At 32.5% G+C, this 17,708-nt stretch overlaps 1 protein-coding gene across 1 annotated transcript; it reads left to right on the top strand.

The window, feature by feature from the left end:
* The first annotated feature begins 846 nt into the window (after nt 1–846).
* Nucleotides 847–11,055, top strand: BARX1 (BARX homeobox 1). Its single transcript, XM_072419247.1, has 4 exons — nt 847–1,243; nt 3,731–4,025; nt 7,688–7,772; nt 9,938–11,055. The coding sequence occupies exons 1-4, from the start codon at nt 1,042–1,044 to the stop codon at nt 10,100–10,102; spliced, it is 747 nt and encodes a 248-aa protein (XP_072275348.1). The 5' UTR covers nt 847–1,041; the 3' UTR covers nt 10,103–11,055.
* Nucleotides 11,056–17,708: the final 6,653 nt, after the last annotated feature.

Genomic DNA, 17,708 nt, shown 5'->3' with positions numbered 1-17,708 from the left:
TCTCTCTCTCTCTATATATATATATATATATATCTGTGTGTATATATATATATATATATGTCCTTACTTTCTCTCTCTCTCTATATATATATATATCTGTGTGTGTGTGTGTGTATATATATATATATGTCCTTACTTTCTCTCTCTCTCTCTCTATATATATATTTTATATATTACTCTAACTCTCTCATTTACTTGATTTTTTTCTCTCTGTACATATCCTTCTCCATTTCTCTCTAGATTTTACATATATAATAATGAATAAAGTAAAGAAAGTTCCACCTCTATTACTATTATCAAACCATTCAGTTGGGTTTAGTCCCCCTGTCTCTCTATATCTGTATATAATACAATATTATACACCTGTGATCTAATTATTGGAGCTCTGTATATATATTTATAATGATTACTGTTGTATTTTGCATCTCACCCGGAGAGGATCCCTTTTCTTTGAGTGATTTTGCTCTATTTCTGACCATGAAGCGATCACCTGGTAATTTAGTGTAAACTAAACGAGGAAATACCTGCTTTGTAGATTTATGATGTGTATCTGTGTCTATCATTGTTGAAATGTAATCACACCATTACTCAGGATCATATAATTGGCTTGCAGGCCTGTTTTAAATTAAAAGTAAGAGTATAATCTTGCTGATAATTTGCCATGGTGGGAAATGATATGTTAGGAAGGGTGATCGGCTCCGCCCCTTGTTCCGCCCCCTCCGCTATGTCCTCACACTGAGGTCAGGATATAATTGGCTGGTTTTCTCGAAGGGGTGGGGCTACCGAGCACTCCCAGAGAAGTTTGGAAACTTTCAGGCTGGTGTCATTCCCGCAGCAAACTTTCCCCAGCACAGGATCTGTATGTCCTCCAGCACTGATTGGGGTCACCATCCAAACACACGTTGTCACCCCCCGAGGAGGATGAGAGGGGCTCCCAGGGACATCAGCAGGATTGTCGGCTCTAGCTGATCGGACTGTTGGAGAGTTTTGGGAAAAGTTTGTAATAGCGGAGCAGAGGGGTGCAGAGGCCAGCGGAGCACCATGCAGCACCCCCTGGATATCGGGGCGCATTATTTCCCCCATGAGACATTCGCCGATCACAGATCGCACCGATACCGGAGCTTCATGATAGAAGAGATCCTCACCGACCATCAGGACCCCAAAACTTCTCCACCCACCGGGGAGCTGCTCAAGTTTGGGGTGCAGGCTCTGCTCTCAGCAAGACCCTACCACAACCACCTCGGTAGGAAGATGTGTGATCGTATCATGTATAGGGATGTGTCAGATCAGACCGACCAGAGCAGCAGAAAGTGCAGGAATATACTAAAAACAAACTAAAAGTATACTATATAAATTATCATAGAACTATTCCATAGCTGGATACAGATAACATTATACATGGATACACTGTAACCTTTTTATTACCATTGCTATGAATATTTCCAGTTACTTTATTTATTATATACTATAATAATAATAATATATAATAATATATATACTATATTTAATTCAGTTTTTTATTAGGATAGGAGCATGGGAGTGACAGGCTTTATTGTTCTGTACATATTAGTTCTGTTAATGTTGTAAAAATGTCAGGTTTTTATTTTTTGCTTTTGATAATTGTACTAAATCCACATATAAGATCTAAATATGAAAACATATATATTTAAATAGAACAAACATATAACTGTAAATATATAAAATACAGGGCAAGATATTTGTAGAAACTTGTATGTGTATTGTAAACTTGTATGTGGTAACATATAAATGTATATATATTGTACACGTACATGTTTTCAACAATATCCATACCACTATTCTGTTTTCATTTTATATCTATTTATAAAAAAATGTGTGTATAAATCTACTTCTCTCCTTTCTTTCTCACTCTATCAATATATTTCATATTACTCTCTCATTTACCCAATCTCTTTCTCTCTTTATACATATCCTTCTCAATTTCTCTCTATATATTTTACATATATAATAATGAATAAAGTAAAGAAAGTTCCAACTATATATATATATATATAGTTACATATAAAATAGACTAAACTCAACTGAATGGTATATATATATATATATATATATATATATATATATATCATAATAGAATAGGTTTAAAACCAAAATAAATGCACATACTGTATTGGTGTTTCAATAAGAAATAATGTAGAAATACCTAAAAAGCCCAAGTATTAATATTATAGTAGTAGTAGTATATATAACTATAACATGATTGTGTTGCTCAGCTCTGTAGTTTCACCCCAGGCCTGATCCTCTTGGTGTAGAATGCATTCTGTACAGTACTTGACCATTTCATATTTGTAATTCCCTGTTAGTTTTGATTCCCTACTATCTCGTACTACAAAAAGAGAACAAAAGTTAAATTATTAGTTATAAGTAACATGTAGCTGTCACTGAGTCAAATTATTTTAATTTCCCCCACATTATGATATAGTTATAAGAAAAAACTACTGTATTATAGTAATACAAAAATGTATATTTTATCTAAACTTGCAGACTGCGGCCCCACATATTTTATACCTGATTTGCAAAATTAAGATTTATACTTTGATCATGACACACTGGCTGCAATGCATTGGGGTTCATTGCAGCCCATATTTTATATTATATCATATTAAGTGCACTACCTATCCTATGGGTTTATCGTTTATATATCCATCTCTACAAGATTTTATTCTTCAAACTACCAAAAAATGATTAAAATGTAATTAGATTTGTTTTAACTATTAGATGAACCATCCTTTAGGGATATTACATTTTTTATTTATAAACTTCACTTTACACTTTTTAGATGTAGAATAGGTGTTTTTAGTTTTTTATGTATTTGATATCGGTTAGGCTCACATATATTGGTATAAAACAGAATGCCTATATGGAGCAATAGACGTTCATGGTAAATAAATATTGAACTAAAATATAAAAAAAAAATACATATATATATATATATATATATATATATATATATATATTAAAACTGTTACAGTCATTTTGAAATAAGATTTAGATGTAGGCTCATTTGGTAATAGATTCTTCTTTCAATACAATAAGATATTTACATTAATTAATAAATCACAAGAAAATCAGATTTTATCTGCACATGCTTCAAAGACAACCCAGCTACTAGATTCTATACTCCTCATTTTCCTACAGTCTGAAGTTAGGAAAAGTGTTAGTAAATTCCATATATTTGTAAATACAATAAATTGTCCACATAGACCTTGATATTGAAACTGGATATTTATCCCAGAGATATATGATATTATATCAAATGTTAAATGTTCTCCTAAGAGAATCATCCACTATGTTCTTATTTATATTATATTGCATCGCTTTCTATCTATATATTTGGGATACAACATTTAAGTTCTATGAAAGTATCATTGTTTTATATTATGCATGCCCCAGGTTGCAATATGTTTATTATACAATTGTTGCATTTACAAAGGTTACATTTGTCTTTCTCTTCAGGCTGATTGGTTCTATACACAGTATCCAATAAAAGTTACTTGCTCCAAGAAAAGTTTTTGTTAACCCTATAATAGCCACTGCGGATAATGTTCTTTTTTTGTGCATGATTTACAAAAGTGGAACAGGAAAATCTGAAATGTTGTGCTAACACAAAAGGGCAACCCGGCCCATTGTTATGTGCTAAATCGGAACATGAACTGGGTTCTAACATAGTACCTTTTCTCTCTCCCGATAGCCCTACTAAAGGCAGAGCAGGCCTTCAAGTTCCCCCTGAACCCTCTGTCCTGCCCCGGTCTGGGCTCCCCCATCAGCTCCGCACTTCTTGCAGCTAGTTCGGGCCTCCAGGGCGGCTCCGGTTCCGCCCATCACCTTCCTCTAGAACTGCACCTGCGGGGCAAGCTGGAGAGCGGGGTGTCCGAGCAAGGCAAAGCCAAGAAGGGCAGAAGAAGCCGGACCGTATTCACAGAACTCCAGCTTATGGGCCTGGAGAAGAGGTTCGAGAAACAGAAATATCTCTCAACCCCTGATAGGTAAGTGTCAGCCATTGCACCCATGGCACCACCCAAATAATGCCCCCACCAGGGGAAATAAGATATACAAACTATGCAACAAATCTAGTTAGAGCTGGCAAATAAAATACAAATACTGTTAATTATTACAGGAATAAACTCCATTTGCCAAAAACAGCCAATGGGATATTTTATTGTGCAGCAATGATTTTATAGGCAATACAGCATTTTTACATAACAAGGTCTAGTCTGAATTTGGGTTACAGCTTCTGGGATCAATGCATTGCAATCTATATTCTCAATATTCTTCATTTGTTCCCAGAAAAAAATAATATAAATTCTTATATGCCAATCATGGTGCACACATCAATACAAAAATAAGATATAGATAGATATACCTGGATAGAAAGATATAGATAGAAATAGATATATAGCTAGATAGAGTAGACTGGGTTTACTTGAAATACTGAATCATGAACAAGAGAAAGTACATCGTGCACATTATTAGATGACTGTCAAGGGAACATATTATGAAATCATTTAATATTTAGGGGACCATACACTTTGATTGGTAAACTACAGATAGCCTGGATCACACACACACACACATGTATATATATATATATATATACATATATATATATAAATTATACATATATGTATATATATATGTGTGAGTATATACATATATAATTTGTATCGAAAGAGGGGGTTCATATATGAAAAGTGAAGCAAAATCTCTAGGGGATTTCTAGGGATACCCCAAAACTCCTAACTCACCCTTTCAATTTAAATTGATGGCTATATAGAATGATAGACGATCTACGATAGAAAAGCATATAGATATGTAATGGGAAAGTGTGAATTATAATATAAATTATATTATAACATATTAATAATATAAGGAATCGTGATCCTTATTCTGAAGTTACAATTATTTTCCGCTAAACTGAACGAGATTTCAATTATCTGCTTACATGGCTGAAATAAAGTTAGTTTTTTTCGTATCTAAGCTTTGTGGATCTGTCGGTCTGCTGTGATTTGTCTTTTATGAATCATTTATATACGAATCAAACAAAAAAAAAAAAGATTTTACTATTTATTTTTTATACATTTCTGAATTTGATCCATTTGCTGCTTGCTTCCTATTCTATTTAATGCCCCCGACATTCAGTTTTCTGCCTATGTATTATAGAAAGTCATGCAGTTCTACAGTAAGGTTAATATATATGTTTCAGATATAGTATAGCTATTAGTGTCTGTATTATTTATAGGTTTATAGGTTTATTTCAAGTACATTTATAAACATTATAATTAGAGACAAAAATGGAGATTCCTGATAGTGTCTGAAAGGTTTGCAAATGAATCGAATTATACATCTCCTTTTTATTCTTTAATATTTATTGCAATGAGTTCAGGATCTTATTTCCCCCGTGTCTAGAGATTGGCACAAGTTCCTTTAGAATACTTAATAATAAAATATATAATAAAAAATTGAGGTACAGAATTGAATTTAACATTAAACCAATGCACATTTTCCACTTTCTTGAGTATAGCAGCTAGAGTATTTCTCCTTGATTTGTCTCCAAATGATTTGTCAGCAGTTTTAGAATTTGAAGGATTTTATTGCTGACTGTAGTTCATAACGAAATATTCCAGCCCCAGACAAAAAAAAGTATTTTTATGTAAAAGTATTTATATATATTTATATATATATATATATATATATATATATATATATATATATGAAATCCATGCCATGATCATTTTCTTGGCTTTGAGCTGATAACTGCAACTGATATAGTAATGTTAGAGACAAATACATAGATAGGTAAATATGTAGGGAAAGTATCTTATACAGTGTCATATTTTCTATAGGCTAAAACAGATTTATTAGGACTGGAATGATGCAAATGAATATAAATGGACATTGCCTTCAGAAATTATTTTGATTCCAGAATTCTTTTAGGTCATGATGAACAGAAGTCCTTTATTTTCTTCCTAAATGCTTCTGTAGTTTTCCTTTATTTGTCCCATATATATTTAAAAATGCTATAGGCTGAAAGCTGATGGCTATGATTTATTAAAACTTGAGTAAAAAATTGAGCTACAAAGCTGAGTCTTTGCCAAATTTCTCTCATCAGCTCTCATCTTTTATTTTTTGGAATCATTAAGAATTTTGATTGGGTGTTGTTTTTTTTTTTTTTGTGTGATTATGTTTTTGCCTTCAGGGTCAGTTCATTATGTTTATAGGGAAAAATACTTTTTTTTAGACTTAGTTTTTATATGAATTATCTTTTTTCATTAAAATGTTTAAAAGCCACAGTAAACATTTAAATCCCCTGTAAACTTCTGCTGGTGATTAGGAAGTGTCAGGAGATAGTTCTGGGAAGCCTGGGTTGCATTTGTTGTAAAATGTCAGCTCATTAGCATATGACAGTGTGGATTAAATGTCAGATTTACTGAGCTTCACTAAGAAAAGAAGAGTCTCTATACTGCAGCCAAGAATCATTCTCAAGTCATAAAGGTTTTTAGAGTCAGTTTAAAGTGATTGGAGGTGCTTGCACTTAGGGATTATTATATATAATGAGGGATGAACCTGAAGTGTAGGAAATTAGAGGTGTCCACAGCCTCTGATCAGATCTCTGCTGTCACTTGGGCTTTTTTAGAAAATTAAAGTACAAATGTGATTAGATGTTGAAAGTATTATGTACAGGTTTTTGTTAAAAAAACTGAATTAAATGTTTGAGCCCACTGCCTATCATAGATAAATAGAGGCTGTCCAATGAGAAAAGTAAATGTTCAGTGAAATGTGAATATCTACTGAGCTCAGTGAATCATGTAAAGCAATTCACATTTACCCAATCCTGTGCAAAGTAAAAATAAAAGATTTTGCAATGATGCTAAGATCAATACACATTTAGTATGCTGAATGAACAGTCTGTATTACTTTAGTAAATCAGCCCAATTTGAAATATTAAAAAATCCAAGTTTTACTACAACTGTGATGATACCTATCTTTTGTTTTTGGGCCCTGATAAAGCAAACTGTTTTTCCGCATACGTGCTCTGCATGCACAATTATATAACAACTTAACTAATGGTACAGATATACATAAATACATATATCCTAGTCCCTCTAATTCACTTTTAAAATGATTATGGACACTAAAATCAATTGCACTCAATGGCAAACAAAATCCATATACATTTCAAACATTGGAATTGCAGTAATGAGCCTGATTTAAGAATTACTTGTGATGATCAGGTTACGTAACGGTAATTTGTGGGATGCTAACAAGCAAAAGTGTTAATTTCTGAGCAAATCAATTTCTATAATCCTAGAAAAGTCCTAATTTTGCAAACAAAAAAAGGCACATAGTATGATGTAATGTTGGCCAATAAACGAGGAAGGTCCCAGTGGCGTGATTCAATTCAATAAATTGGAAAGATTTTTTTAGCAACCAGTCCAATTCTCTAAGTGATCTGTCCGTGAAGACCCTAAAATTATCTATTACTGAGCAGGCTAAGCAATTATCCTATGTGATGGTATACAAACTAGGCCCTAATTCCAAAGTATAATATATTCACCTAATTGATGTTACCCCGTGATTTATTCACAATGTAATAACACTTACCAGTGCAGTTTGTAGTAACATTTTCATTTCTTTCTTTTACACTCAGGATAGATTTGGCAGAATCTTTGGGTCTTAGTCAACTACAAGTGAAAACTTGGTACCAAAACCGACGCATGAAATGGAAAAAGATTGTAAGTGAATTTTGCTTAAAGAAACCTATAATTAATCTTTCTACCTCCTTTTCCTTTGTATTGCAAAATACCTCTCTTTTTCTCCTATTATTTTACTTTTCCTCCTTCATCCATGTTCCTTTTACTAACTGTTCTCTTTTCTCTTTTTCTTCTTCTCCATCTTTAGATTCCTCTTACTTTTTATTACACAGCTCCATCACCTTTCTAACAATCTTCCACTCTTTCGCCTTTTGGGTATATTTCACTTTTCGTGCCCTATCCTTTTATTTGTGCTCGCCTTTACATTTTCCAGCTTCCACTTTCCGTTTGCGTTGATTCTCAATTCACTACGCCTGTCCATATTATTTAACCTTTTCTTACTTATCCTTGCAACCCTCCCCTATCCATCTTTCTCAACTCCTCATTTCTCCACCATTTTTAACCTGGTTGGCCACCATTCTTTCCCATCCATTTCCATCTAATTTATTTTTTCCTGAATCTCACTCTGATTAAATGTTTCTTCTCTTTTTTTTCATCTCTGTCTTCTTCATCCTTTTCTTCTCCAGCCCATCCTTTCTCCTATATTCCAATTCTCTTTATATCTCCCTTTAGGTCTTAGTTGCCCTTTTCTTCAGTACTTTTTTTTGCCTTTCTCTGTTTTTCCCAATCTCGTTTTCCTTTAGAGTATTTCTTTTTAAAATACCCTCATACTGTATACAATTTTTCATGAACATAGTAGAGCACTGATACCTATTTAGTAGCTAAAGCTGCAGGCATGTTATCTGGGCTTTGTATAATGTGTTGTAGCAGTGTCAGATTTTCCTTCCATCACATTCTGTTCTGTTGGTGGGGAGGATAGCGATGGGAATGCTTGTATTTCAGCTCCAGACGTTTTAGCTAATTTGTTGCTTCTATAAGGTTATTGATGACATATTTCTAAAATTGACATATATAATAGAAATTATTTGATGCTGTTGTTGTTTATTAAAAACATTTTCCAGGCTAAATCACAGTAGGAAATTTAAAGCTCTTTAAAGAAAAATGAGGGGCCTACAACATTTAGGAGATCATTCATCTCTTTTCTAATGTATAATAATATCCCTATAGAACACAACTAATTTTACTGAAAATAAAAATAAATGTTTAAGGTTGTTGCTCAAATTATTTGAAAATGTCCTTCCAACCAAAAGTAAATTATTTCCTTTTCTCTTTATAAATCCGAACACAAATTTGTAAAAGGAGTTATGTAAAGGGTGTGCTAATGAGGCCATATTAAGGACATTATTTTTCAGAAGAGCAAGGCAAAGATACTAAAATTCCATTGCACCTTTGACATCCATGAAAACACTCCTCATTTTGTTTTTCCTAAAATTTCAAAATTTCCCTAAAATCTACAAGTTTGTAAAAAGTTCAGGGAAATTAAAACTCTAATTTACAGAAGAGTTCACAAAGTAATGTTTAGTCATCAATTACAATACCCAAAAATGGGCCAATTTGTTGGCAAATACCAGTATGTTTGGCCCACCAATATGAAACTAGTAGACTTCAAGAAAGCCTATTCCAACAGGAGGAAACACACAAACCCATAGCAAATATTTACCCAGTGGGAATCAAACCCAGTATCCCAAATTTATTTTGGTATGTCCAATAAACCTATTATATGCTATAGTTTGCTTGGGGAAATTGCCTACTTATTTGTGAAGCCCATAGTAATTTGTTGTCCTTACACATCCATCATTCCAAATAAAGTACTGCTGGTAAAGTACTGCTCAAATGTATTCAATACATGCTCTTTATAAAATCCATTGTTTGCCAAATCCTCTTCTGTGGGCAACCAAATTGCAAGTTTCCCTTGACAAAGGTTAACTTTTTGCTAGTGCACCTTTAGCTGTGTTTTCCAAACAACCCTTTATGCTGTTATGTATCACAAATAAGCACAGATAACTGTTTTCTGGTATATTTTACTGTCTACAACTCTATCATGGTATAAAAAAAGAAATAGACAAACCCCCGAATTCATCAGAAGAATAGGATTTGTGTGCCAGGCCTTATGGTATCATAGACCAAACATAAATAATATATTTTGCTTCTAAAGAACACACATGGAAAGAGCTGATGTCTCTGTGCTGGTTTCAATATACCTGGATGTACTATATCCTACTAACATACATATGTTTTTTATTAAGGTTTTGCAAGGTGGGGGACTTGAATCACCAACTAAACCCAAAGGTCGTCCTAAGAAAAATTCCATCCCAACCAGCGAACAGCTTTCAGAGCAGGAGAGGGCAAAGGAGGCAGAGAAACAGACTGAGGAACTGCACTCACCCTGTGAAATTAATCAGGAGGAGTAAAGGACCCCATTGCCGTGCCGGGCAAAACAGTAAAAAAACAGACTCAAAAAGAGCTGAAAGACACTTATCAGGATCAATGTCTATGGAGGAATACATGGAGGCACACCTATTGGCCTAATCTAAGTGGAGCACAATGACCTACCTAAGAGCAAGAAACATTTACCAATTGTCCAGTCCCAGTAAACTTTAAGCATGATGACTTCTCCGATTCAGCAACACCCCAAAGAGGTTCCTGTGCTTGCATCATGGGATTTTAGGGCACCTGGCCCTCTCGCTGGTAGACTTTGCTCGTTTTTAATTATTCTGATTCCAGAATGTGGATTTTTAATATATGGAATAAGGCACTTAAGCTACAAATTCCAGCAAGTTTTTGTTTTACTTTTATTTTTTTTTAATTCGCCTGAAGATGCAGTAAAGAGCAAGAGTGACTCAATGGTTAGTAGACTATTCTCTAATATTATCTGTCCTTCGTATTTAATATGACATTTGTCTGTTCATGTATATATAAATATTAGGCAACACCAACATTTCTAATGTTGTCTTGTATCTGTTTGAGATTGCTAAATTTTGTATTTTAAATATTAAATGGAAACATTTCTCCAGACATCTTGTACCCTTACAAACACAACTTTGGCTTTATCATTCTCTTAAAAAAGGATTATGATTGAAAGAATTTTATACTATAAGAAAAATTTGTCTGTCCAAGGGGATGTGAGTTACTTCAGATGAAGGGAACTAAAAAAAAACATTTTTTCCTAATCTGCACCAAAATATTCCAATAGTAAACCACATGCCAAAAAAAAATAACTGTCCTTGTTGCTTGACAAACTACTATTCATGACAGTTTCTATTGCCTCTGAAAAAGTTTAAGCAGCTTGAAAAAGGCAAGGTTTATAACCTGGATCAATGTGACAATATTTCCATGCTCTTTTATATGTTGTGTAAAAAAAGGAAAAAAACAAAGTTGCATATTTCCGAAACAGTGCATTAAAAAACTTTTTTTTTAAATATGTTGTATGTCTTTATTTTTTAAACCTCCACTTTTATCACAGTGATGAAGCTGGATTATACATAATAATCAAATAAAGGAAAAAAGTATTTTTTTTTAGCCCTTATGTGTTAGGTTGGTAGACTAGCAGAAACACAGTGGGGAAGTCATTACGCTCCTTGTTAATTGTTAACACTGTATTATTATCATGATACTAGCTACCATATTATTACTGGCTTAAGTACAACACATTTTATTTTAATTTAGGATTTTTTATATATATATATATATATATATATATATATATATATATATATATAAATATATATATTTGATATATTAACTATAAGCAGGTGGTCTCAGCCTGTTGCATTGCCCTTTCCCCCCTTTTAAACTACAGCCTGTCAATCACAGAATAACTAACACTGATGAAGTAGAACCTTTTAATTGCTGTTCCTAAAATTCCTTCTAGAATGAAAAAAGGAAACTTCGTATTTACTATAATGGAACATTTATTTTACCCTTGTCCTTATTTTATTTAGGAAATATTGGGCAAAATGTCTTTACCAACCATCAGTATTAAATGCCATGCAATGCCCTATATTGAGATTTTCCTTATTACATGATTAGTACATTTTTAAGTAAATTATATATTTTGGCAGATTGGCATATTTATAGATAGTTAGATTTTTCAAAATTACTATAATATAGTATTTTTTTGTTAATTTACAAAGTCTAGATTGTATATGAAAAATGTCGAAATTAGGCAAAATGGTAAAAGGTAACATGAGTAACACGTGTTAAAAGCAGACACAAACACCATAGAAAAGACTATATTTTGTATTTATGGGGCAAACAAAATCAAACACAACCACACAGTAGGAAGACAGGGAGACTTCATCCTGGGGCTGATTGTAGGTGGCAAATTACAGAGCTCCTGATGAAAATGCCTTTGAACCCTTTATTTAAATAAAGTATTTTTACTGAATCCTATTAAAATGTGTAGAGAACAAAACTCAGTGTATTTAATACTCATATCAGTAAAAGGATGATTTATGAAAACAGAAGCAGAAGGAGAATTGTTACAGTTTTTACAATGCAAAGTTTAAAAAAGAAACAAACAATCAAACACAAATAAACAAACCTTCTCTGCTGTGGGTAAAAAAAACAAAAAATGCTTTCATAGAAAAAGCTGAGGTTTCTTGGATAGAAAAATTATAGCAGAGAAAAATAAAAATATTACAATGAATATATTTTTTTTTACCATTTTGTATTTTTTTAATGAATAATTTTATGAGTATTAGTGGTTGTTATATTAGCAGAATTTTTTTTATTTGATATTTCTTAAATAGGAGCTAATGACATAGATAAGTCAAATTGTAGTAATAGCAATAATTATTATTAGTTTTTAAATTATTACAATATTTTATTACACTTTAAACATGTAATAATTATTCATAATATTATTACACATTACATGTTATTGATATTTGTAATATTATTATTTTTTTTAATGGTGTTACTATTATACCAATGCAAATCACAGATTAATATAATATAACAAATACATTTATATATATATATTATTGTATCTATAAAATTATAAAATCAATAGAATAAATTAGAGTATACAGAAAAAAAAAAAAAAAAAAAAGGAACTGGGCTTAATTCAACACAGCAGGATGAGTAGACTCATTTACTAAATGACATTCATCTCCAATTTGATATTTACACTCACATGACTACATTACAGAACCTTATGTTAAAGTTTTGTGAATGTAACCTATTATGATGTAACCTTATAGTCACCAAATTCTGTTTTGTCTTCATTCCTTCTATATAAATGTTTATGTTTGCATTCTAAATCAAAGTCAACATACAGGGCAATAAAAGAAGTAATTACAGCTTCCTGATTAAAAACTGTCCAAATAATTAATTAATAGTGCAATATATGAAAAATAATTAACAGGTGAAGGCTGCAGCTTCCAAATATGAGATGTCCCAGCAAGTCACTTGGAGGGATTATTCATCAGTAATAATGTAAACCACAGCTTGCAGCATTATCTGGGATCTCATCCCATATACTGATTGGGAGATTGTTACATTGTGCTTGATGTGTTGTTACATTGTGATCTTATTGGGTTTATTCTTCTAGTTTATACATAATAACTAGATATCAAGAGATATTCAATTATTTATTAAAATTCAATTATTATCCTGGCTTAAATTGTAGAAATGATTCTTGACAGGGATGACTCACTTTACTACATATATTATATTTGTGTGTGTGTGTGTATATATATATATATATATTTATTTATTCATTCTTTTATTAGTATTAGCTTGGTAGGAAGTGAACTAGTAGTGTTAGATGTGAAATTGCATCCTGCAAGTAACAGGAGTCCTAACAAGTAAATGACAAAATGACGTCATAATAGCTTCCAGGTTGGGTCTGGGCTCAGATCATGGACTTTTCCTGCACTTTTCATACTTGTATCTTGCTATGGTTACACAATGCTCAGTGTTCAGTGGGGTCCAGCAGCTGCCTCCACGTGGCACATTAATACAAACATAAAACTTTTGATTTTCTCAGCTCTAGTCAGTTGGACCAGAACAAATCAGTTCTGTGACCCAGTTTGCTGCAAGAGGAATAAACTAGTAGCTGCTCACTGAGCTGATCTTTAATGTAGAATCATCTTAGTAGTAACTGTATGAAAGCTGCCAGATCAGAGCATTTGGGAAACTACAAAAGAATAAAAGTCGGATATTGGAGGCACATTAGTCTGAATGAACTGAGCTGAGAGTGTGGATAGATGGATAGAAACAGAATGATTGAAAGAAAGATGGAGGGTTAGATAGATTGAGATAGCTAAATATATGGGTAGATAGACCATGGGGGAGAAGTAGTATTTATTGTTAGAAAGGGAAGGATGAATGTATAGATTTATATACAGAGGAAGAAGAATATTATGAGAAAGAGAGAGAGAGAGTGAATGGATAGATATATGGATATATAAAGATGGAAGTACAGATATATGGATATATAAAGATATATAATGATGAAAGTACAGATAGATATAAAAGAGTGGATGTATAGATAGATATAGATCGATGGAATGTACAGGTATACAATAAATAAAGATTGTAGTCTAAATAAGCAGAGAGAGATAGATGGATAGATAAACAGACAGATACATAGATCATTGTTTAAATAATGAAATTCTACACCCATATTATAATGTGTGATAAGTATCAGTCTCTGACATACAGGGTATGCATGCAGCATGTGGCCGATCTTATAGGAGTTTAGCAGTACAATCCCCACAGTGATTCGGTATAAAGAAGGAATAATCTATCTGTATGTAGGGAAGAAGATTTCCAGTGAGGATATACCTTGTGTATTGTTCGGAATTAATTGCAAGATGCTAATTCCAGCCTGCAGCCCTTCCACTATCACAGGGATTTGCTGGGACTTGGAATCTGCACCTGTCAGGTTTTCTTGGCAGGAGAAGGCAGAGAAATAGGTCAAAAAGTTAGATAAATTGTCAGCTTGTGAAAAGGCAAGTGCAGACATACTCCTTGTAGAGTCATACTACCAGCAACACAAGGAGGGTATAATATAGGATTAAAGAACAGAATACAATAGTGTTATAGTAAGATAGAATAGTATAGTGTTATAGTATAGCATAGTACAGAAAGGAATAGCATCGTATAGAACAGTGCAGTAAATATTAGTATAGTATAACATAACATAGAATAACATAAAATAGAATAATACTGTATAAAACGGTAAAGAATAGTACAATATAGTAAAGACTGGTATGGTATATTATATAAAATAGTACATTCTAAAGTATCATATAGAATGATTTAGTATAGTATATAGAATAAAATAGTACAGTATAAACTAGTATATTATAGACTAGAATATTGTAATACAAAATATTTTATAGTATAGTACAATGCAGTAAATAAAAGTATAGAATAAAGTAGAATAGTTTAGAGTATAGTAAATGGAGTAATACCGTTTAGAATAGTAAAGAATATTACGTTATCGTATAGTACAGTAAAATAGGTATGGTACAATATAGCATATTGAATAATACAGACAAAATATGGACAAGTATAGTACTGTATATAGCATAGAATAGTACAATGTAACATAGTATAATATAGAATAGTACAGAATATATATATAGTACAGTATAGTATATAGCAGTATATATATATATATATATATATATATATAGTACATGATGGAATAGCATAGTACAATAAGATAAAGTATAGTAAATGACCGTGTAAAATAGTATAGTATAATATATTATATATTACAGGCTAGTGAGCAGTGAAGTGCCATGTATTTGTGTTTGATGGCTTCTCACTATAATGCTTCTCTATGTATAGAAGTTTGCAGAAGTTCTTATGTTTGTATTTGAGGATTTCAGTCTAGGAAGACTTTCCATGCTATGTGAAGGGATTAGTAGGGATGAATGGGCAGTAAGGCTTCTAGGCAGGCACTGATACAGGATAGTAATAGATTACAGGTTAGTAATATGAATATCATTTCAGGGGTGCAGACTGGCCATGCTCAGGGCATTGGGTACATATGCTGTATCCTCAGGACACAGGTCATTTAATGTGGTGAAGGGGTCCCTGCAGTCCATGGGGAAAGTTGTTTGCAGGGAGCCAATATTGAACAAAGTGATGTGCTTATAACACCACGATAGATAGAATCAGCATAAAAAACTTTGATATATAAAAAATTATAAAATATAGTTATAAATAACCTAAGATGAAAGTTCTATAAATGTAATCAGAATTTTCCAAGGTATTTTTAAATATTCTTTAGTGATGTCATTGAAGTTTCCTCTTCCAAATTCTGCTTATAGAATGCAAGTCCTTCATACAGCCATAGAAAGGCTCACACACATATCAATGTCATTCTAAACCTTTCACAAATGTCACTTTTCATCCACAGGATTGTGAATGCAGGGCTGATCCAGGCTGTGAAATAGGATGGAGTCATATAGTCATAGATTGCAGCACACAGTGATAATGGCTGATTCCTCCTCCTACTGCTATAATACAAGTAGCGGAACAGTGGCAGTAGCGCAGTACTAGTTCCATCAAGCCATCCTCTGTTACAAAAAAACAAATGTAAATTGCATTATATACAGATAAGCTCTTTGATCACCACGGGATGCTGGCAATTTATCCTAAATAAATATTATAGATGATTTAAACAGGGAAAAAAGTTAATTGTTTGGAAGTTTTATAGATATATATTATCACACTACTGAAACACATCACCCAGATATACATTTTCCAATAATTACAAATAATCCAAATAATAACTATAAACAATATTTTTAAATTATCCTAACTAGAATTACGTTTTTAATTATTATATGTTTTTGATGATTATTAATATTATTTGTATGATGTTATGTTCTATATTATGAATAATAGTAATATAATATGTACCAATAAAAAATACAATATATATATATACATATATATATATATAAAATGCCAGGCAATACAAAGACCAAATAAAAATACTGGTAGGTGTGTTTAGATTAATAACAGTTAAAAACTCAATTAAATTAAATTGTCAGCAAACGATTAATGTATTCACATCAACAATGTATCAACTGTAAAAAATTCTAAAAAGTAATACATAAAACGTACTACATTGCAGACCTCCCGTACTGGAGTTCTGCAGCTATACCTAGTAAAATAGCCCTGCCATATAGGGTATCGTTGTATGATTATTGTAAAGCTTCCCTTCAGATACTGAGGGCCCCGGGCCCCGACTATCACTGCATAAAGGAACATTTATGACTGTCCACAAGGCAAATAGGCGGATATTAAGCTGTTAATAAGTATTGCATTGCCCATTGTACATACAATGTAACTAAATGGTCTCTGCATTATTACCAGCATCCTCTATGTGAGTTATAAAATAAAAATCCCTAGCTATTAGCTATTTTTGTGTCCATTAATAAATTAAATTATTGGCAATCCTGTACTAAAACCTATCCCTTTAAACTTTCTGTTTATTTGCCAAATATTATTCATTGTAAGCTGGCCCAGATGGGAAAAGCAGGCATCAGTTTTTGGTTTGCACATTAAAACCACAATGGCAACAGCTGCCATACAATTAGGCTCTTAAAGAGAATCTGTCATTAATTAGGTAAAATAACATGTTTCACCAAATCTGTCAGTCTGCCTATTAATGTAACAATAATATCTGTATGGGGGAAGCTATCCTGAAATATTTTTGCATTGTTTAGGTGCAGAGATCCAACTTCAGGCAGCTTTCTTCCAGCTTGTTAGCTGCTCTCTGAGAAGGTATTGAAGAAAGTGCCAAAAAGTCAGATTTTCCACTGCTGACTGCTTGGTAGCAAAACTTAGATGTGTTCCAGCAGCCATCAAACCTCCTCAATATATCTAATCTATAACAGACTGGATATATCTGAATGAACAGAAGGTGTTCAAAATACCAGGTGAATGTTGATAATAAGGAAAAGGTATGTGTGAATACAGACAATTAGCTGCAAGTGAAATAAAAATGAAAAAAAAAAAAACAAAAAACACACATATATATGCTAA

Source organism: Pyxicephalus adspersus, chromosome 8 (genome assembly GCF_032062135.1).
Source record: "Pyxicephalus adspersus chromosome 8, UCB_Pads_2.0, whole genome shotgun sequence".
Taxonomy (NCBI): Eukaryota; Metazoa; Chordata; class Amphibia; order Anura; family Pyxicephalidae; genus Pyxicephalus; species Pyxicephalus adspersus.
This window is presented reverse-complemented; position numbering and strand designations above follow the sequence as displayed.

Bases quoted from the DNA above. Each gene is read 5' to 3' on its own strand.
- BARX1 (XM_072419247.1), top strand. From the start codon at position 1,042: ATGCAGCACCCCCTGGATATCGGGGCGCATTATTTCCCCCATGAGACA. The intron at 1,244-3,730 runs GTAGGAAGATGT...CTCTCCCGATAG, and splicing joins ACCCTACCACAACCACCTCG to CCCTACTAAAGGCAGAGCAG. The intron at 4,026-7,687 runs GTAAGTGTCAGC...TTTTACACTCAG, and splicing joins TATCTCTCAACCCCTGATAG to GATAGATTTGGCAGAATCTT.